Here is a 23221-nt window from a genome sequence, read left to right on the forward strand (position 1 = left end):
ATGTAATAAAGCAAGGCATTTACAAAAATAAATAAAGGACAGAGACTTAACATCTAGTGCATTTTGCTCATGTGCAAAGTTGAAAGAATTATGACATCATTTTGTTTTGAAGACTTTTGTATCTGTAACTATAAAATCTAACATTACTTAAGGACTACAGTAATTATAGTTAAAAGATGCTCATTTTCAGACTATGTCAGAGATATAAAAACAACACACACACACATAAAAATAATAAAATCAACAAAATAGCAGTAAACTAATATTTAGTGCACATACTCACTTCTAGCACTTAGGCAAAAAGCCTTCAATGGAGGTGTGATCTAAAACCACACAACAAAATCAAACAGAAACATCAGTAAAACAATAAATTAATAAAACAATAAAATCAAGTACTTGCAGTTCATTTCCTCATTTAACCCATAAGTGCCCAAGCATTACATTTCAACATACTCAGACTTTAATGTTTTGTGACTCTGTTCAACACGCACTTGTAATAGTACAGATACTATAGCCCATCAACATTTTTAGTATGACATTCTGCAAAGTGCTCAGCAGCAGGATTTTCCATTTTTACAATTCTTATATCCCTAACATGCTCCCTAAATCTTTCTTTAAACTTCCCTTTAGTCTCCCCAGTAGTAAAGATTAAAAGAACATTTCAGAATATAAATAACCCTATCCCCAAGAATCACAAGAAAGTATATCCATAACAACATGATGAATTTCATTAGTTTTAATAAAAACAGGGGGTGTAACACTGCAATTACCACAATGGAAAGTGCCCAAAGATGGTATTCGATTTGCAATAACTGAAAGTTGTTTATACTAAAAATTACTATATCAAGAAATCAGCCAAATTAAATCTCTTCCTATAAGATATTAAATGTCTAACACCTAGACACCTAGCAAAAAATACCTTGTAACAATACTGGCCAATTCTTTTAAACAATATGAACTACCATATCAGCCAGTATATTAAATGCTGTAACAAAAATACATGTTGTTTATTTTCAAAATTAGAACAATTATTACCACTATGAAACATATCAAAATTAGGTGCATAATAAGTGTTATCATCATCAGAACCCCACCTGGAAAACATTCATCATATCCTGTATTTGTTCCAAAAAGTCATTCCTTACACTACAAGCTCTTCTGATTCTTAACATTTCTCCATAAAGGGGGAATCTGCCAAATGGGAAGGATGAAAACTTGAAGCATGCAAATATTCAGTAGTACCATGATTCTTCCTATATAATTTAGGGTGTACTTTACTATTTCTGACAAACAGGGTAATATTTAAATAATTCACCTTACTCTTTGTCATTGCACCAATCAACTTCAAACTAACATTGTTACTATTCATTTTTCAGTAAATTGTTCAACCTGAGCCAAGCCTCCTTAACATAAAATACCAAATCACCTATATAATGATAGTACTTACAAACGTCTCTGAAAAAAAATGACAAATTATAAATACACTCTCTTTCAAACAAGCCCATAACTAAGTTAGAATAGGCAGGTGCAAAACATGCCCCCTTATCTGTACTCTTTAATTCATGCTAAACATCACTGAACATGAAATAATTATTGTATAAACAAAACTCTGTTAATTTAAGGACATAATTAGACTTGAGTATCAGTCAAAAACATTTTGGTGCTCTAACACTATTTTTATGTTGAATGTTAGCTTTGCACATCTAAAGTCAATCAATGTATACTCTCTTCCCATTCTAAACCCACAAGTTTACACAACAAACCAGAAATTAGAGCCAGATCCAGCACTAGGTGACCTAGGCAGTTGCCTAGGTCCCTCTAGCTTGAGGGGAGGGGCACTCACCAGCCGGGATACTGCCACAAAGTTAAGAATGTACTCTCTTTGCATTACATTTCTTTTTTAAGGATGCATGCAGAGTCCATTGTTAGCAGCATCTGTATGTTCCAGCCATTCCCTACTGCAATATTACCAGCTTACTGATTTTAAATGTAAAATGGGCAGTTTATTCTTCAAGGGCAACAGGTACTGAATTTGTACATGAAACACTGAAATGTAAAGTTGTTTGCAGCAACCTCTTCATTAAATATAAATCTCTTTATTGTGGAATTATTCAGATGACTTTTCTTCTGCAGTGATTATGTATATTGACTGATACTGGTGGATTATAATGACAGAAATGTAGCAAGCTATACTTGAAAATTCGTTTTTTTTTCTTTTTACCCACACCCAGGGACATCAGAACTGAAGTGCTTTGGCATAAACTGTAGCAATGTGTTACAGCTCAAAATGATATAATTTTTTTTTCTTTGTGAGCTATCCTGGAAATTCAGAACTTTAGTACTTTATCTCTCAATGTGTACATGTGGTTTAAAATGAAAAAGAGACTTTTACTCCTCAACAAGTCCCGTCCCAAGCACCAGAATAGCTTGCTACACCTCTGATTAAGATCAGTACCCTAACCCATTAAACAAATGTAAATACATACATAAACAGATTCCAGATGTGAAAAGTGCTTGAGTACAGTAGCCTGAAATAATTGGGAGAGTTAGTATAATGATTAGGGTGTTTACCTCACAAACACAAAGTACACGGTTTGAGTCTCACCTTTGAGGGAAATTGGCTAGGCTAAAAATAGCCCAGGAGGGCAACTAGCCTAGTACTTACCTATGAATACTTTATCACTCTCATTCCAAAAAAAGATCTTCTACTTTATCAGCAGTAGTGCAGCAAGGACAGGGGGAGGGGGGAAACTGCTCCAGGTGCAAAGTGTTGGGGGACACGATCAGCTGATCCCAATCTCTCTTTACAGCAATACTGGCTTTTAAAAGCTGGTATTGCATTTGCAGACAAACCTAAGTACTGCAGTGCTCCATGTGTTGTCTAAACTTTAGCAACTGCTTGCTACAGTTTTTTTTTTAAACTAAAACCTGAGCACTGCAGCATTCTTTGCAGGCAGGTTATAAACTGTAACAACTGTTTGCTACACTTGTAAGCGGTTTGCTACAGTTCAAAAAGAAGAATTTTTGTTTTAAATTAAAACGATTGCCATAGTGCTCCATGCAGGCAAGGTACAAACTGCAGCAACTGTCTACAGTTTAGAAGAAGACATTTTATATTTATTTATTTTTTTAATAAAATAAGTTGGAGTGTTGGGCAGGGCACAAAAATAAGTCCTGAATGGCTGGGCCAGGAGAGAAGGAGGGGCATGTTGTGCATCTGGCCACCTGGTTGGTATGCTAGTATAAGAGAAGGAACATAGTTTTTTTTTTGCTCTTTAAGGTAAAAGCTGGGGGGGGGGATAGAGCTAAGTGTAATAAGCCAATCTTTGTTTTTTTTTTTTTTTGCTCTTCACTTGAAGAACTGAAGGGGTATGGAGCTGATTTATACTACCTGCCCGGGTCATTGGTTGAACAAACTACCCTTCTGTTTACCCAGATCATAAGAGCTAAATAGCTCCCACTGATCCTTAGCACCACTCTGCTGGAAGCAAACCTAGCCGTCATATTAATCAATCTAAATCTTTTTTCCATGCCTAGGTAACATGTTTTATGAAAAATCCACCCCCCCACCACTTTAGATCCCTCTCAACTTCGCCCATTGTCCTATGACTCCCAAATCCGAAACTATATTCCACAGAACACCACCCCTCTAAACTTGCCCCAAAAGTATGGACTTCTATCCCAGCACAAATTAAATCCATTACCGTCTTTCCAAACTTTTACGCAAAACTCAAATCTTTCCTTTTCAAACAAGCAGCAACATAAATGCTTCTACAACAGAGGCATCAACTAAACACCAGCTCTCTTCCCAGAGCCCCCCAATCATATTGACTAATCTACAGCTTAGCTGTGCTCATCACTCCCAAGGTCTTCTATACTCCCTCAGTACTCTCTCACAAACAAATCATACTTCTCTGTCCCCACTTCTCCTCCTTCCTCTCAATTCTCCTCTCCCCTCCCACCTCTTTTATTCCTTTATGCTATCTTGCCCTCTTATAGGTTCATAGGTTCATAGATTAGTACTAAGCTAACTGCCCTTGCGAGCCATTTTAAGCCTAGCCAATTATCCCTTGTGAGACTAAAACCCTGTACCTTGTATTTGTAAGGCAAACACCTTAACCATTAGGCCACCCTCCCAACCCTCTTACATGTTCTTCCACTATGTATTTTATAAATACTGTAATGAGTTCAAAGCATCAGCTCAGTATGACCTCTGTAACAATGTCTATTTTAGCAGTGGAATAACTTTGCTAAAGTGCATGTACACACTGTGTACATGCAAAACAGTTACTGCCCCTTTAAAGACAGTACCTAGTCCACAATGCATGGCAATTTATAAGGTAAAATCAGTACGGGTGTGAGATGATATACTGCTAACATCTTCTATGTTGAGCTCCCATGGTGTTATGAATGAATATTTGTTTGTCTGAATCTTTGTTGTTCTGGTATTTTTGACTCAACCAACAAATGCTCCCGAGAAAATACAAGTAAAAGACCCTGACATCTGTAATGTTTATTTATAACAAACCCTTTTGTTGTTGTTTTTCTTTCGGCTTTTCCCGGTTAGGGGTCGCCAGAGCAGAACTCCGGTCTGCTAATGATTGGCAGTTGATTTTTATGGTACCGAGGTGCCAGGCTGATGCCCAACCTTCAACGAAGACATGCCCATTCACGCATGTTTTTCGAACACCTCTTGACCGCGGGGAGGACATGCAGACTCCACACAAAAGACGCTCCAGCCGAGAATCGAACAGGAAAACCTCTTGCTGTGAGGCGACAATGCTACCACTACACCACCGTGGCTTACTTATAACAAACCCTAAAGTCTGTTATTGTGAGTGAAACTTTGTAACCCAAGTAGAACCTGAAAATGGTCCAGATGGTTCAGTGTTCTACCCTGGTTAACAAAAAAAGTAAAAATAAAATAAATAAAAATGTGAATATAAAGGTTAGGTTCACAATAAAATGAACTATGACAACATGAATAAAACAAGAATACTTTTTAATTAAAGTTAGAAAACTTTATACCTTTATGCTAGAAATATACGTTTTACTACTTTATCCTAATCATAAGAAAAAAAAAAAAGAACGTGCTGAATAATCATGAAACTTAATGTGAAAAAGCTAATAAGACTCTCTGCCATCAGATTATACCTGCTAGAGAGTTCAGTAGTGCAAAAACTATTTGTTCTGCGAATATATTTGAGAGCTGATACCAATAAGAGGATAACCTTTGTGACTAGTGGCACTTACTGTCATTCCTGTCTGGATATGTCCTGGGAAAGAGGTGGCTGATCTGATTTAACATATCTGGAGAGATGAGATTGATGGGCAGTTAACAGCATTCTTTATGGTTATATCTTAGAAGTTAGGTAACGACAGTGGTACTGCACAGTGATTAGAATCCTGGTGCGATATGGCACTTTTACCTTTTACAGTTCTAATCAAGTCAATAGATGGATTACTACTTAAAAGGCTACCTTTCAAAGACTCTTCCAATATCTGAGATTTTATATCCTTCATTAGAAGTTCTCCAGCCTCAACCAGGCATGTCTCCTAATGACAACTTCTGTCACTGGCACACTAGACACTGCATAAATTGAGCTGCAGCAGTATTTTTTTAAACTTTGTCTCTCTTCTGACTACCAGTTTTAAAAGCTCTCCAGGGTACATGGGTCCCATTCATTCCTTGGTGGTGAGAATCATCCTCAGATCCACCAGAGTAGCAGCCTGTAAGGGGGGCGGGGGGGGGGGGCTCATCAAGGCAAACATCTGGGATACTTTTGGTCTTACTGGCATCCCAGTAATGAAAGCAATTTTTGTAGAAAGGCTCCAACCCCTCTCTGGTGTTGATGTGTATTACCTGCATCAACAGCCCCACACATCTACACATGTGCAGCACATTCACATGCAGAAGAGGAGCTACCTTCAGCACTATGGATAGTCAAAGTGTACGGCTCTGCCTACAGTGGCTCCTGCCTTCCATGTCCTGAGAATTCTGTCCCTTGAAACCTGGAGTGGCAGGCATAGCTAGCTGGGCTTCAACTTCTCTCCTCCCCAGGCTAGGCATGGTCCATTCTCCCTGCCAGCACCATCAGTCTTATGAGCCACTACTTGAAAAGTACAGTTTTGTACCTACCATAAATGTAGATGTTCGAGTGCTCATACAGCTGCAGTCATTACAGATGGGTTATCCTGCCGTCAGGCGGGTCCTCGGTTGGCCTAATTCCAAAGTCTAGGTCTGGCGTAAGTTGTCGTCACTTCTTCCCTGACGTCAGTGTGGCAGGGGTATAAAAGAGGCAGCCGACACCATTTTCTTCAGTTTTTCTTGCCCCAGATATCAGGTGCCCCCAGAAGGAAGGAAAAACATAATGTTATGCAAACATGCAATGTAGATAAATCAAAAACAGTAGTTGCAAGCAAATACACCACAAAAGAATTCCCCAAATAGGTTGTATGATAAAGGTGTTCGTCATAAGGCCTGTCCTAAGAGGGGTGGGTGGGAGGATAACCTGGACTGCAGCTGTATGAGCACTCGAACATCTACATTTATGGTAGGTACAAAACTGTACTATGTTCATCATGCATACAGCTGCAGTCATTACAGATGGGTAGAATCCCAAAGCTAAGTAAGGGTGGTAGGCACTAAGTGGAACTAGGAGGGGCGAGGATGCCCTGCAGGACTGCTGTGGCAAAGCCCGCTCTAGATTTTGAATATAGTGGAAGGTGGTAGTGCTTGGAGAAAGTGTGCACTGAACTCCAAGTAGCTGCTTCCAAAATGTCCTTGGTAGGGACCCCCCCTGAGGAAAGCTGCAGAGGTGGCTGTAGCCCTGGTGGAGTGGGATCTGATGTATACAGGCACAGATTTTCCATGAAATGAATAACAAAAGTGTATGCAGTGGGCTATCCATTTTGAAATTGTCTGTTTGGAAATGGCCTTTCCTTGAGCACCTGTAGCATAGGACACAAAGAGCTGCTCAGATTTCCTGAATGGCTTTGTTCTGTCCAAGTAATAACAAAGTTGTCTGTCAATGTCCAAGGAATGTAGTAGTCTCTCCCCTTTGTTCTGTGGATTTGGATAAAAGGTAGGTAAATGAATAGTCTGATTCAAAGCTACACTGGATACTACCTTTGGCATGAAGGTAGGGTTGGTTCGTAAGGAAACTCTGTCCTGATGGAAAATGATGAATGGTTGCACAGCCATGAGGGCCTGTAGTTCCGAAACCCTGCGTGCTGAGGTAATAGCCAGAAGGAAGGCTGTTTTCCATGACAAGTATTGTAGCTCTGTTGAAGAAGCCGGCTCAAAGGGAGGCAGGGTCAGCTTTTCCAATACGAAGTTGAGGTCCCAAGCTGGGACTGGTGGTTTCCGTGGGGGTTTTATATTTTTTGCCCCTCTGAGGAACTGCCTTAATAGAGGATGTGAGAATAAAGGAGGATCTGTATTGTACTGTGCAGAAATGGCTGAAGCATGGATCTTGATGGAGGAGAAGGAAAGGCCACTGTTTAACATCTCAGCTAGGTATTGTAAAATTTGAGGTATATTTATTAACCAAGGATTCTGGCCCTTTTCTTGATTCCAGGAACAAAATCGTTTCCATTTGGCAGAGTAGGCTTTTCTAGTAGAGGGTCTTCTGGCCTCCAAGATGACATCCTGCACCTCCTTGGAGAGGAGAGTCTGTTGGGAAATTAAGGTATTCTCCATGCAGCTAGATTTAGAGTTTTGAGCTGGCTGTGAAGGGTTTTGTAGTTGTGCTGGGACAACAGAAGAGGGACTAGAGGTAGGATCCATGGTGGGGAGTGTGTCAGGCTCTTTAGGAGCGGATACCAGTGTTGTTGTGGCCAGTCTGGAGCAATGAGAATCATTTGTGGCCTCTCTGCTCTGGCTTTTAATAGAACTTTGGTCAGAAGAGGAAGAGGCAGGAAGGCATAGACTGTCAATGTTGTCCAATTGAAAGAGAGTGCGTCCACTTTCCAGGCCTGTGGATGATAGGTCCTTGAACAAAATTTTTCCAACTGGCAATTTCTGTGGGTAGCAAATAGATCTATGTCTGGCTGTCCCCATGCCTGAGTTATCTTTGAGAAAACTTGAGGATGCAACTTCCATTCGTGAGGGTCTGTCATATTTCTGCTTAAGTTGTCCGCCAGTGTGTTTTCCTTCCCTGGCAGGAATTGTGCCTGTAGTTGAATTTGCAATTCCAGTGCTGTGTTCCATAGGTTCATGGCTTGCCTGCACAGGGGGTATGAATGAGTTCCCCCCTGTTTGTTTATGTACCACATGACTGTGGTGTTGTCTGTCCTTATCAATAGCTGGCCTGGATGCAGTAGGTCTTTGAAGGTCATAAGAGCATTTTGCACGGCTAGCATCTCCTTTTGGTTGATGTGTATGTGCTTCTCTGTTTGGGACCATTTTCCCTGAATGCAGTGATCTGCCATGTGTGCTCCCCAGGCGTAGCCTGAGGCGTCCATTGTGATGATTTGAGTTGCTTGAGGTACACAGAAAGGGAGACCCGTGTTTCTTTGGCATGCTTGAGCCCAACACAAAAATTCCTTTTGAAGGCATGGAATGAGTGGTATAATTGTTTCCAAGCTGTGGCTCTGTTGAGACCATAACTTTTTTAGGTACCATTGTAGTTTCCTCATATGCAGCTTTGCACATGGTATTAGTAGGATGCAAGATGCCATGAATCCCAGAGCCTGCAGGACTTTCCTTGCAGTTAGTCTGGTGAAAGTTGCCATTTTGTTGAAGTATTGAGATAGTTGCCCTTGTTTGTCTGGCGTGAGGTAGGCCATCTGGGTGGTTGTATTTAAGCTGGCACCCAGGAAAATTATCTGTTGAGAAGGTATTAGTTTTGATTTCTTTTTGTTCACTGTGTATCCCAGGTAGTTTAACAGTTTTATTACAAACGCCAGATGCTGCAATAGAATGTCCTTGCTGTCCGCTTGGATCAGGCAGTCGACAAGATATGGGTAGATTTGTATTCCTTGTTGTCTGCAGAAGGCAATTACTGATGCCAGGCATTTCGTAAACACTCTGGGTGCAGTAGATAAGCCAAAGGGCAATGCAGAGAATTGGTAATGGGTTGAACCTGCAAGAAATCTGAGGTATCTTCTGCAATCTTGTCTGATAGGGACATGCAGGTATGCCTCCTTGAGGTCCAATGTTACCAGCCAAGACTCCTTGCCCAGCATGGGAAGAAGCTGCTGTAATGTGAGCATTGTGAATTTTGGCACCTGTAGGTATGTGTTTAGGATGGAGAGGTCTAACATGGGTCTCCAATCTTTGTCTTTCCTTGGTACCAGGAATAGTCTGGAATAAAAACCTTGACCTTGTTCTTTTGCAGGTACCTCTTGGATCGCTTTCATATCCATGAGAGCGGAAATTTGTCTTTGTGCCTCTGCCCTTTGATTTTGTGGCAGGTTTGGCAAGCCTCTCATTTTTGGAAGGGTGTGAAAATGGAACCTGTAGCCTCTGTCTATAATGTCCAGAATCCATTTGTCTTTTGTAACAATGTGCCAGTTTTTTGAAAATAATGCCAGTTTTCCGCCCAAAGATGCTGCCATTAAAGCTTTGTTTGGCAGGCATAGGGGGAAGTCATTGTGTCTGTTTTCTAAATGACTGTGATCTATCTTCTCCACCTCTTGGGGTTGGTGCTTGCCACTGTCTAGCTCTGTAAGATCCTTGAGGTTGTCCTCTACCCCTTGGGCATCTGTATCTGCCCCTTTGAGGTCTGTCCGTGGCTGGAAAGGACCAATTTTTTGAAGGCCAGTTTCTGCTGAAGCGTGGAGGTTGTACCTGCAAGAAATCTTTCATTGTTTGCATAGATTTTGCTTTTTCCTCCATTTTCTTTAGTACCTCCTCAGCTTTAACACCAAACAATACATCTTTTTGAAGTGGTGCATCTAATAACTTTGCCTTGACATGATCTGGTAAGGTTTGCTCTTTGAGCCAAGCATGTCAACATATAACAGATCCCGTAACAGCAGCTCTACATGAGGCCTCTAAAGCATCAAAACCACACTGCAAGGTTTGTTTACCCACTTGCTCTGCTCCATGCAACAAATCCTGCAACTCTTTCAAATCAGGTTGTTCTGTTTGTGTCATTTTGCTTTTCAGCTGAGATAACAAAAACTGTTGGTACTTTAACATATGAAATTGACAGTTTAATGCCCTCATGGTTAAAGTGGCAGATGTATACACCTTTTACCCCCGCCTTTCTAATGCTCTGGAATCTCTCTCTGAAGGTGAAGGGTTTTTAGCAGAGAGGCCTTTATTCCCTTGGGACCCTGAGAAATAGTTTCTGGGTCTGCAGTATGGCTTTTATAAAGGAACTGGTGAGAATCAGGAACCCGGTAATACCTGTCTGGTTTAACAGGGGCTGGAGGTAAAGAATCTGGATTAAGACTGGCTTCTGCGTACACATCATCCAAAATATCTAAAACAGGAGGGATAGCCAGGGGCCTATACTGGGGGAGCAGTAGAAATTCCCTGAGCCTTTTCTTGGAATCTGAGTAATCTTGGCCTTCCAGTGGAAGTGTTCCCTCAATGTATGCAGGGTTTCCCCAAAAGAGTAGTCCTCAGGAGGGGAGACCAAGGGAATAGACTCCTCAGCATCAGAGTCTTAGAAAGGGAAGCAGGCATAATCCTGGTCCTCAGAATGGTCTGAGGTAATAGAAGCCTGGTCTGAGGAAGGGAAGTCTTCCTCCAATCTGGGTCTTTTGGCAGAGGGGGGGCTGAGAACCCCTGATGAGAGTTATCAAATCCTCAGCCATTTTAAGGATCTGCTTTTTAGGCATGAGGCCTTGAGAGGAGGTCTGGGGACCCTGTTTTTTAGTTTTCATGGCAGCTTTAGATTTAGTGAAGGATTTAATAGAGAAGGTGGAAGGCCTGAAGACGCCTTCAGAAATGGCAGGCCTGACTAAATTTTCAGTTTCCCCGCCAAGAGTGGCGTCGGTATCTGCAGTGGGAATGGAGACCGAGGAGCCTGCGACCTCGGGTACTGAAGTCACCAGTAAAAAAGTTTCATTGGTAGTCAGGGGCTGCGTAGGCGCCTCGCTGAGAACTGGAGAACCGGTAGTCGGCCTAAGCATGGTCTCAGAACTCGGTGCAGACCTCGGATGTCGGTCCTTGTCTTTGCGTCTTTTGCTTAAAACTGGTGTCGGAGTCTCCAACGACATGATATAATTAAATTTTTTGCCAAAATAATGAAGGGCGAACTCCGCCCGGCGCTTAATAGTGCGCTTGTTGAACCTAGCACAAAAACGGCAGGCCGAGACGTCGTGGTCTGGCCCTAAGCAAGGTATACAGAAAGAGTGGAAATCCTTATGCAGTATTTGCTTCCCACAAGAAATGCAATTATTAACTTTGTCTGACATCAGTCTGAGGCAAGAAAAGTTTCCCCAACGGGGTACTTAGCTTTAAAGAAGACTTCGGCTGAAATACTTTCGTAAATCTTAGGAGCTGGCCGACCGGCACTTGCGAACTGCTTCTGCTTCGGGCACCGTGCGGCAAGAAAGACTGAAGAAAATGGCGTTGGCTGCCTCTTTTATACCCCTGCCGCACTGACGTCAGGGAAGAAGCGACGACAACCGACGGCGGACCTAGACTTTGGAATTCGGGCGACTGAGGAGCTGCCTGACGGCAGGATAACCCATCTGTAATGACTGCAGCTGTATGCACGATGAACATCCAGGTTGCCAGGGCAGTAGTCAGGGCTTTATCTCTCCACACTTCTGGGCTGGCCTTCATTACAGTTTAATGTGCAAGGATCTACTCTCTCTCAACTGTTTTTCTTAGTGGGTACATTTCTTCCTTCTATTTTGTACTGACAGTTTTAAGATTAGTCTTAATCTAAGCCAGAAATGCATTTTGCAGTGTCAACATATATGCAATATATCTACTGTCTCTAAGAACTAATGTACTGCAAGGGAATGCTTTTTTTGCCAACCTGTTATGCAACCCTGCTTCTCTTTCAAAAGGAAAGGTAACTTTAGCTTGTCTGGAGATTTTGAAAGTAAAGTTAAACATGCTGGGCCAGCTTTTAAATCGAAATGTAAGTATGAGCTGCCTTACATTTGCTTAGACAGCAGCTATGCTGTCCCAAGTATGCAAGTGGACAATATTATGATGCCACAAGTCATCAAAAGTCTTAGACATGAGAAATCATGCTCACCGACATTGAAAGCTTGACCATCTATTAGGAGAATAAATGTCCAATGTAAGCTAGTTTAAGGATTTAACCATATTATTTATGATTTCATTACAGTTACATCCTGGGGAGAAAAAACAGGGGAGTAAGAAGAATCTTCATTGCCTGACTGCATAAAATAAGAACAGTACTGTTGGAAAGAACAAAGAAGAAAGATGCCTCTTTCTCAGTCTCTCTTTTTACTCTTTCTAAGAGGAATATCTATTCGTGCAAATGAAAGTTTGTGCAGAACAGGGATAAACTCAGTCATGAATTGGTGTTCATTGTTCCACAGCAGCAGACCCATTTCTCTTTCAGCAGTAGCGGATTAACTGCATTTTGGGCTCTGGGCAGTTTTCAAACCAACAACCCCCCCAACCCCCTTTTTTTTGAACTGCACATAAATGGTTATTCTTTTGGATTTGCCTTCATGTTTTAAGATCATCCAAACTGCTAGCATTAAAATCCATTATCAACCACATCCCATAAATTACAAACAAATGACTGCAAACACCACAAATGCCCATCTGAGATAAAAAATGGTCACAGTAAAATATTCCAGCTTGCTTTATACAAATGCACACTAGTCTTCCAAAGCCAAACTAATAACTTTATAACTTGTTTATGACAGCCACTGTCTTCCATTTTCATCCACAGACAGCTCCATGCCCAGCTATTACAGCTCTTCAGTTGACTGTGTAAACATAAGCTGTCTGATTGCAGTAAAACATAAATAAATAATTATGAACACTAATGTATTTCAAGTTTGTTTCACACAAACATGCAGCAGCCAAAGCATTCCAACTTAATTCATTTGAATGCATACTGGGCCTACAAAGCCAGACCGTTTAAACTGAAAAGATGGACACAATTTAATTTACTTTCATCCACAGACAGCCTCCACCCCATTCTGCAGTAACAGCAACTTTGTTGTGTACATGTTATCTGACTGTGACAAAAATAATACCTTTCCACCTCTTAGCTACAAATCAGGAACACCACCACAGAATAGTGAGCGACAGTGGCACAAAATCAGGCACCAAGTCCCAAAACCATGGAACAATTTTAAATATTGATCTTATATGCTAGGAAAGTTGCTAGAATAACAATCATGGACAGTTTTCAACTTTTTTCATACCAACAGTAACCAGAAAATAAATATTCCAAATTATTTCATAAAACACATACTATTTTTAAAAAACAGACTTTAAATTCAGGAAATGACAACAGGATATGTTGCTTTCATTTACAGCCAGTCCCCCCATATTTAATTACTGCAATCCTCAAAAACACAAATTTTATGACGTACAGACAAAAAATCTGAGACAAGGTTAAGGACACTCCAAAACCAGGGAGAGACGTGTAACCAAATCTGTGACAATCAAAATAAATATAACTGTGTCAAAATAATGTCAGTTTTTATTACACATTAAATTTCCAAGAAAATTTCAGCTCCTACCCTTATAATACCTATATACATCCTATTTCTCATTTTCCATGTTTTTATTTCTCTTAGTCTTATTTTCCTTACTTTTAATCTTGCTTTTACTCATTTCTCCTTCCTCTCCTATTTACTCCATGTATTACCTCTAACAAATACTTTTCCTCACTATCCCCTCCCTTCCTCTTATTCTCCTTATCCATTGTTTGAATGTTGAAGTCTGACATTTTCTTTAAGACAGTAATAAAATCTCACACTTATAACATTGTCATCATTCTTCAATGATACACAATACTTTATAGATCTTGGTTTAATGATGGTATATGTGCATTATTCTACAGGATATATGGGTATTAATATTTCTATTAATCTATGTATTTACAGTATACTGTAATATGATGTTAGTTTTTACCTATGTACATATGTATTTTCTGTTCTTTTATTTGTGGAGCTTTTCTACCAGGGCCTGCACTGAAAATGGATACAATTATCCAGTTGGACTTTACTGGTAAAAAAAATGTCATTAAATAATAAATAAAAGACAGTCAGCATGAAGACTGCTCATGTAAAATCACATCTCTAGTAACTTTTAGCCTAACTTACTGTACATCCCCTGAGACATGCTCTTTTTCCATTAACAATACGAATATCTAACTAATTATGAGTGCAATGCAAAGTCCCCCCCCCACACACACACACACCAGTCAATTGCTTAAAAACACCATCATAAGAAGAAGGGCTATTTAGCCTTTTAATAATAACATGATGTATGGAATGGACAATATAATAGCATTAACAGTGGGAAATGATCCTCCTTACAGTTTCAGAATAAATGTGGGCAACAGACAGCACTTAAGTCCTTGCTGTGTTATCTGAATGATGAGGCAAAACAAATGGACTGCTTAGTGTTACTCTTCTGAATTTAAATCCATATTTCTCACCTTCTTGTATATGCACCCATGTCACTTTTTTAATAACATTAATACAGATGTTTAAAAAAAACTGTGGACAAAGCCAGAAATAATGAGGGGACAAAGACTTAAAATCAGGTACAATTTTTAAATATTACTCTAATTCAATTAAGAAGTTAATAGAACAACAGGTTTTCTATTAACCTCCATTTTCTGAACAACAAGAAATATGAAAGTCTAACATCTGGCATTACTGATTTTTATGAGTGACAAGTGCAAAAAAAAACAAACCAAACAAAATATATAAGCCAGATAGCTATGTACATGTGTGTATGTGTGTAAATACACACATATATATATATATATATATATATATATATATATATATATATATATATTTATACACACACACACACACACACACACACACACACACACACACACACACACACACACACACACACACACACACACGCAAATTATAAAGCAGAATCAGGCCATTCTTTAAAATCAGGGTCAGTACACATGGTTAACTCTGCTCACCTGAAGGTGAAAAATGTCCACGTGGATCAGTGCTCCTCTCTAGCCCAGTGAACAAACACCAGTAACAATGATGATGTGCTAGTATAGCCATTACTACAGCAAGTACTAGTCTAGTAGAAATCAATAAAAACAATATAATAAAAAAAGCCATGAACAGCTGAATATGCTCATACATGATCAGCATGTCAAGAGTACATGTCTGCATGCATACAGTTCATAGCTACATGCTGCACAAGCGTGACTGCAACTAGATACCAGAGTATATATAAATACTTGCAATAAGTCATACAAAATGTTTTAACTCCTTAATAAAAAATGCCTATGTCATCTGTTACTGTTATGTTCATTACACTGACTAACATGAGTTAACAGTGCTGAACATAACAGCTTTAAATACAACTGCTTTAAATCTGAAAGACAGCCCCAGCATTGTCCTTCAAAACTATGTGATCAATACATTATACATTTACAACATAGTAACTTTTCCTTTTTGTCAAGGAAGTGGTAGTGTAAACAAATGCTGTTCCAGGTGCTTTAATGGTGGAAAAGTACAGTTTTGTACCTACCATAAATGTAGATGTTCGAAGATCCACATTGCTGCAGTCCTTATGGGTGGTCCGTCCTGTAGATGTCAGAAGGCCCTTAACAAGAAAGGCAGCCAAAAAAAATAACCAAAAAAACTAACCAACCACCCATGCACAAACCACATTATAAAAATGTACAACCCAAAGCACACCACACCCTCAACAACAGAAACATCTACATTTATGGTAGGTACAAACTGTACTTATGTTCTTTCATCACATTGCTGCAGTCCCCTCATATGGGTAATCCCAAAAGCAGAGGTAAGGAGGATGGCAAAATACTGCTATTAGAGCTGCTGCAAAATGCCTAAAAATTGCAGTGGCAATCAAGCCCTAGATTTAGAGAAGAGTGGAAGGGAAGGTAATGCTTGCTTTAGAGAAAGTAAACTCCAGTGAACTCTTAACAAAAAAAATTTAAAGTACCCCCCTTAGCTGTAGCTGTGAAGTAGCAGTAGCCCTAGTGGGGCCCTAATCCCATCTGATCCTCCTACAGCTGATGGGAATAACAGAAAGCATAACAAAAAAAAAAATATTTAAACCATAGTTTGTTTTGACACAGGTTGCCCCCTGAGAACCCAAAGCCAAAAGAAACCCTGAACCCTTTAGTTCTGCTCAAATAATATCGCAAACTGTCTGTGTATATCCAAAGTGTGCATCCTTTCCCTTTTATTTTGGGGTTTGCGAATAGTTTGGCTTAAAGCCACTAGAAGAAACCACTTTAGCGTAAAAAAGAAGGTTGTGAAAAATTTGAAAGACTGTGGAAAATTAAGAAGAAATTAATGCCACTGAGGCCCATAAGGGCCTGTAATTCAGAAACCCTTAATGGAGGTAATGGCCAACAAAAAGTCGTCTTTAATTGAGCAAATGCCGATGCTCTGAGCAAAGGTTGTACAAAATTGAGAACACAAAATTGAGATCCCAACAAAAAGTAGATCCCAAGCAGGAGAGTAGGAGCTTATTCTTTAAATATATAATTTGGCCCCCTAAGGAATTGCTTAAAAATAGGTCCTGAAAATATGGAGGGGTCAAGAACATAGTGAGCGAAGAAATATAGAGAACCTGAAAACCTTTGTCCAATAACTCAGTAAGGTATTGAAGCTTAACACTTAAATTAGGTTTAGAAACATCAAAGTCCTTTTGCTGTACTCCAAAATAAATCTGCTGTCAGATGTAGAGAATGAAGTTTGACATTGAGTAAATGACTGTTCTCCTGAGACAGCAGGTGAGGAATCAAGCAAGGGCCATGGAGGCTGTTGTACCAGACTTCAGTAATGGGTACCAGTGCTGTCGAGGGGCCAATCTGCTATATTAAAATGCTGTGGGATGAAACCTTTGCAAAAAAAACTTTGGCTGGTGGTAATTTAGTGAAGCGAAAAGATCTATGTCTGGAGTTCCCCCCACACACTGTCAATCCTGAAATACATGAGGATCCAATTTCACCACATGAGGGATCATAATTTTGTCTGCTCAACACATCTGCTAAGGAGTTCTGTGCCCTGGCAGAAACCTTGCCTGAAGGATTTAGCTGTAAACTGAGAGCAGCAGTCTCAAAAATCATTGCTTGTCTGCATAGAGGATAAAGAATCGTTCCCCTTGTATTGATGATGTAGTTGTGTTGTTGTGTTGTGTCTGTTTGGATAAACACTGCCCTGAGTAAATCCGCAAATTGGCTAATAATGCAAATGCATTGCTAACATCTCCTTTAGTTGATGTGTGAATGTTGTTGAAGTCTGGCAGGCCACGCTTCTACCCACAACGTTCCACTACAGCCTCTAAAGAACCGGCGTCCGAACAGACGACTCATCTTGCTGGGTTGTTAAACTTTTTTGCTTTTTGCGGAAGAAGCAGGGAAGAATCCGGAGATATTATAATTGCACGCTTCCAAAAGAACTTCCTAAGCAAAATCAACCTTACCACAATTAGCTTTATGCTGTGAACCTAGCAAATTGACCCAACAACACAACAACTCTTTGCCCCCCAACAAGGAATACAGAAAAGAATGATAATCCCTATGCGGTATTTGTTTCCCAAATACAGTTATTCACTTTTCTTTTTTCATGAAAAACTGAGGCAAGAAAAAAAAAAAAAAAATAAATACCAAGCCAGAAGGGTACTTGGAGATTCGGCCTGAAACTCGAAAAAAAAAAGCAAACGCAAACGGCCCCGCAAATGCTGCTTCTGCATCGCATCGGACCAGTTTTAAGCGAATTTGACCGCGTCAGCCCCAATATTTTCTTCGTATTCGGGCGCGGACAGCGGACTACCCATATGTAAGGACTGCAGCAATGTGAGATGAAGAACATCATCTAGGTTTACTACCTCTCTGACCTCAAGAATGAATGAATAAGTCTATCATCACTATGGCTATCACTATCAGTAAGGGGGGCGTATTATACTGCACCTCAAAGATACCAACATGTGTGGAGTCTATATGGGCATTGTACTGCTGACTGCATATCTTTGCTTCTGGGAGATGGGAGAAAACTTGTGACAGCCTCAAAACAGCTTACTGGAGGCTGAGTGCTTCTGGAGTCCAAAGGCAACAATTGGTTTCTTCTTTAATAACTCAGATCTTTTATGGCTCATTTCTTTCATTCTTCCAAATTTGCAGCTTCTAAGAGTTTAACAAAATATATCCATTTTGATTTTTCTTTTCTTGAGAGAGGAAGGCCATGAGTGTGGCTGTCCAAGTTACTGATGGCAGGACCTGTCAGCACTTATAGGGAGCAGTCATGCATGGACTGAGGCAGACCTGAAGGTAATGTGGGTGCTCACATCACCACTAGCGGTGGGGTTAGGTTCATAAAATGAAACAATGCTCTCATTGCAGGGTTGCTGAAGACATCAACAAATGCAATCATCTGCCTGGATGATGGCACCTTAGAGGCTTGATGACCAGTAGGCCTGATGTCAAAAATGATAAAAAAAAATAAAAATCTGGTCCCACTATTATTAACTCAGTGACAACTCAGTAGACACAGAACTATACCTGGCCTTATTGACATACAGATTTTATATGAGCCATGAAATTCACACAAAGTTGCCTGAAGGACACAAAAGCCATGGATTCCAGTCTACCAACTCCAGCCGCAAATCAGACAATCATAATACAATGCAACAAAAGCTTAATCCCAAAGCTGGTGTTACAGTGATGGCTTGGTCAATCAACAAACCTGCTCTAATGTACTTTAAGTTAACTATCAGCATATGTACATGATTTTACCATTATCTACATCATATCTGGTCTGGCAGTTTAATGTAGCTGACTAAGATTCCGAATTGCTAAATGGCTTCCTCTTGTAGTAAATGGTATGTGCCTACTATATGACTCTGAGTAAGTCACTTAACTAGAGAGGCCCCTCCTGGGCCTCAACCCAGGTGGACAAGACAGTTAAAATAAACAAATACACACATACATACATACATACGTATGTGAATAAAATATAATAAGAGAGTTGACTGCACCTAGAATAACACTGGATGCACTTTAATTAAGCACATTGCAAAACTCATCACTAAGCTATCTTCACTACATCTCAGGGATTATTAAAAAAATAAGGCTTCAAGAATAAAAGTGTTAAGAATATCTAACAAACAATGAAGTTTGGATTCCACCTGTAAAAACTATACACAGGTACACATCACTAGGACAGATGGGTTTTAAAAATGTGACTAAGTCAGCCACCAACTAATTAGAAAGACACATTGTCACAATGTACCTTGCAGCAAAGATTTAAGTTCTATAGATATGTTTGGAAAATATAAAACACATAACACTGGTTCAGCAGTGTTTCATGGTCTGCATTCTATAGGAAAAAGAAGAAACGAACTACAAGTGTGAAATGACCCCAGCTGATGACATGCATAGACAATCAAGTTCTGATATACAGGTGAGGTGTCCAACAGCAGCCTCAGTTCCTACGTGGTAAAATAATTTGAGCTAAAAGAAAACCAGCACAGTTGACTTGAAAGATCGGGCATTCATTTTTGAGATCAGAAAGCACAGGAAATAACTTCAATATGTAGCATCTTTTTCTATTATCTGTGTCAACTCCATACCCCACTCTATAATAGAAATTCTTAAGGAATACAATAGACCAAGGCCAACGCAAATGATTACATGTTATAACAGAACAATTCTGTCAGTGATTATTAAGATGGAAGCTCATCAGTAACCCATCGGAAGGCTTAGTGAAGCTCAATAAAACACCCGAAGCGTGTAAAAATGAAACGTTTATTTAAGCACAAAAAACAGGCTTTTCATCGGTAGCACAAACCAACTTCTTCAGAACGGATACAACGTCACAACATTAGAACCTCTACTTATATTAAAACTTTATAATCACATGATCACCAGGGTATGGATTCACAAAACTGAAACTATGTAAAAACCACTCTGAAACCATAATAAACATTGAAAAAACACGTCTGCTCACTCCACTTAAAATGGAGAATTACTTTGAATGCAACAATCGGCTATTTGCATTGTGTTTCTCTTATAAAACTGTTAAATTTAAAAAACTTATTAAGAAAACATGAACCACCATCTACAAAATATGGACACCACTTGATTTTAAAACTGAAACATCAGACAAAGTATGTAAAAATGACTGTCTAATTGGGAGAGAAAAAAATAATAACAGAATCTGTTAACTACTACTTGGTCATACAGGATGTTTCCATTCGGAAGAAGTTGATAGAATTCCCAAGTGATCATGTGATTATAAAGTTTTAATATAAGTAGGGGTTCTAATGATGTGACGTTGTATCTGTTCTGAAGAAGTTGGTTTGTGCTACCGATGAAAAGCCTGTTTTTTGTGCTTAAATAAACGTGTTTCATTTTTACACGCTTTGGGTGTTTTATCGAGCTTCACTAAGCCTTCCGGTGGGTTACTGGAGAGTTTCCACCTTTTTTTGTTTTTATTTAGTTAGTAAGTTTGTTCAGTGATTATTAAGACACAAGGTTGAACTTACCTGTCCAATTATAAGAGGAACCACCACTGTCATAAACAACTGTGAGAATATGGATGTAAATGGTACTGAGGAAGAAGACCCAAGCTGAAAAAACAAAACGGGATAATGCCCATTAAGATACAATGCATCACTGCAGCAATACATGATAATAGAAGCTTTATTTAAAGCTTCACTCCACATTACATTTCTTATAGAAAAGAAAAAAAATACTATTCTTTAATCATAACACCAAACTGAACAGGAGTAGGTTTGCAAGACTGCTGGTACCAGAGATTTCAACGGTAGGGTGGATCAGAAGAATGCGGGTCAGGGACTGATGAGAAAGTGAGAAAAAATATGCAAAACTACAGCTCCTTGGTTCATAACATTAAGTTACAGAAATGAACATTACACGGTTAGCATCACTGCATCCAGTCTATGGAACAGCAAATTAATATATAGTTCTAAAAAATACAAAAGTAGTTTTAAAAATAAAATTTAATTGGCAGTGGAAACAAACCTAAGCAAACAAAATAATCAGCTGTCAACGTCAGATATATGACTGCAGTTAAAGTGGTCTGAAAAACAATGACTAAACATGTATAATGAATGACAGAACTGCTAAAGATGAGAAACAATGTTCACGTCGGGATTTTTAACTAAATTCAAGTGATGAATATTAGATTTTGGGAGGGAAAATCAAGGGTGGCATGACAGAAGCTATTTCTTCCAAAGAAAATAGGTAGGTGGGAATTTCCTGATTTTTCCCCAAGATGCTCAGGCTTTTATTCAGAACTTCCCTGTGTCTGGATTGGGCACCTGTGACTACATCACACATGCTCTTAGGTCTTTAAATCACAAGTACTAGTATGACATGGTCATAGTCCATGTGGGCGTAAACAACCTAAGACATACCTCACTGGACTATATGAAGAGAGATACGATGGAGTTCTCTGAATGTGTGCCAGCTGGGTATGAATCTAGCCTTGAATAGCATCCTACCTTCACCAATGATGATGCCACAGTACTAGCAAAAAATGACTGACTTCAACAATTTGGCTTAGTTTCTGTTGTCACAACAAGGGGATCCAATATCTGTCAGCCTGGGGAGACATGATTGACAAACCACAATGCTTTGCCAGAGATAGTTTGCACTTGTCACCATATGGCTTCCAGATACTTGCAAAAACTTTATCTAGCCCCATAGTGCCTTTGTTAGGCCGTGCCAAGTTGTTAAACCCTCCAACATAACAAAAATCAGTCATGGCTACCTAAAGGTACTGCTACTCAGTGCTAGGAGTTTAAATAAAAAAGAATGCCCCCTCCTGGAAGCACTCTTCACCCTGGTTAATACAGACATATGTGCAGTCGCAGAAACGTAGAAAGCACCCTGGCTATCAAAGGCTACAATGCCTTTCATACATTTTGATCCCTCTGAGCCAAGGATAAAACAAAGGGAGGAGGTATCTCAGTGCTCATAAAGGACAAGTACACTGCTAGACTGGTCCAACAATAACATGACTCGGTTGAGCTTCTCCATCTCAACTAACCCTAGGTGCAACCCCCTATCATATTTTTGGTAGCTATAGATCCCCTAACATGAGTCTGGAAAACCACACCTCCTACCTAAACCTTTTGGAATCTCTCAACATTCAGTCTAACACCATACTTATGGGTGACTTTAACTAATCTTCCATAAACTGGGAGGCTTATATGACCCATAATTCACTTGCTCAGAGGTTTTCAGACTTTATCAATGCAAAACCCTGGAGAAACTAGTTAGCTCCCCAACTACAGGTACATATATCCTAAACCTAATACTCACAAACATGCGGGGATGCTGCTCCCTCCTGTACATTACCTCCTACCTGGTAAGATCTTACCACCAATCTCCTTTAGTATTAAAACTAACCTAGAGCACCCATCAAACTCCAAACCTGTTAGGAACTTTGCTAAGGCCAATTACCATGTGACAGCTTATTAAACTTCCAAGCCCTTCCAAACTCAGATGACACTGAGGCCTACTCTGAGCTGTACTCAAAAGCACTGTACAATACAACATTCAAAGCTGCATAGAGGACGCAGTACCTGTCTGAGTCAAACCTATGATTACTGGCAAAAATAAACCACCCTGGTGGACCCCTAGCATAAATAGGCTATTCAACAAAAGGAAAAAAAAAATCCTCTCAAAAGCCAAGGATCAGACCAAACCGTGCAAAAAGACACTCACCAGTCTAAACAAACAAATTAGAGAGCTGATCAAATCTGACAAAGCAAACTATGAGGCAAATACAGCCTTCCAGGTGAAAAATAACCATAAGGCTTTTTAAAATTATGTTCATAACCTCAGGAGAAACGCTTAGCAATGTGACAAGTTAATCACAAATGGCAACACATATACACAGCCTGAAACTCTAGCAGACCTGCTTGCCAATAAGTTGAGTTTAAACTTCCACACTCATCACCTCTTACCACAACCAAAGAAATACCTGGAACCATCCCCCTACCAGTCATTACGAAGGAAAAGGTCTTTACTGTGCTTGTTACAGCCAAAAACACAGCCTCCATGGGTTCCAACAACATTCCAGGATGCGTCTTAAATAG

The 23221-nt window shown here is 39.7% G+C and overlaps 1 protein-coding gene across 1 annotated transcript in view; it reads right to left on the minus strand.

The window, feature by feature from the left end:
* Positions 1 to 23221, minus strand: part of SLC10A7 (solute carrier family 10 member 7) — a gene marked incomplete in the record, with an annotated part of 2703821 nt that overhangs the window by 413491 nt on the left and 2267109 nt on the right. The window contains 1 exon segment of the mRNA XM_044062239.1: positions 20639 to 20722. Coding sequence (XP_043918174.1) covers positions 20639 to 20722 — 84 coding nt within the window.

Source organism: Protopterus annectens, chromosome 2.part1 (genome assembly GCF_019279795.1).
Source record: "Protopterus annectens isolate FY-2018-M chromosome 2.part1, PAN1.0, whole genome shotgun sequence".
Classification (NCBI taxonomy): Eukaryota; Metazoa; Chordata; order Ceratodontiformes; family Protopteridae; genus Protopterus; species Protopterus annectens.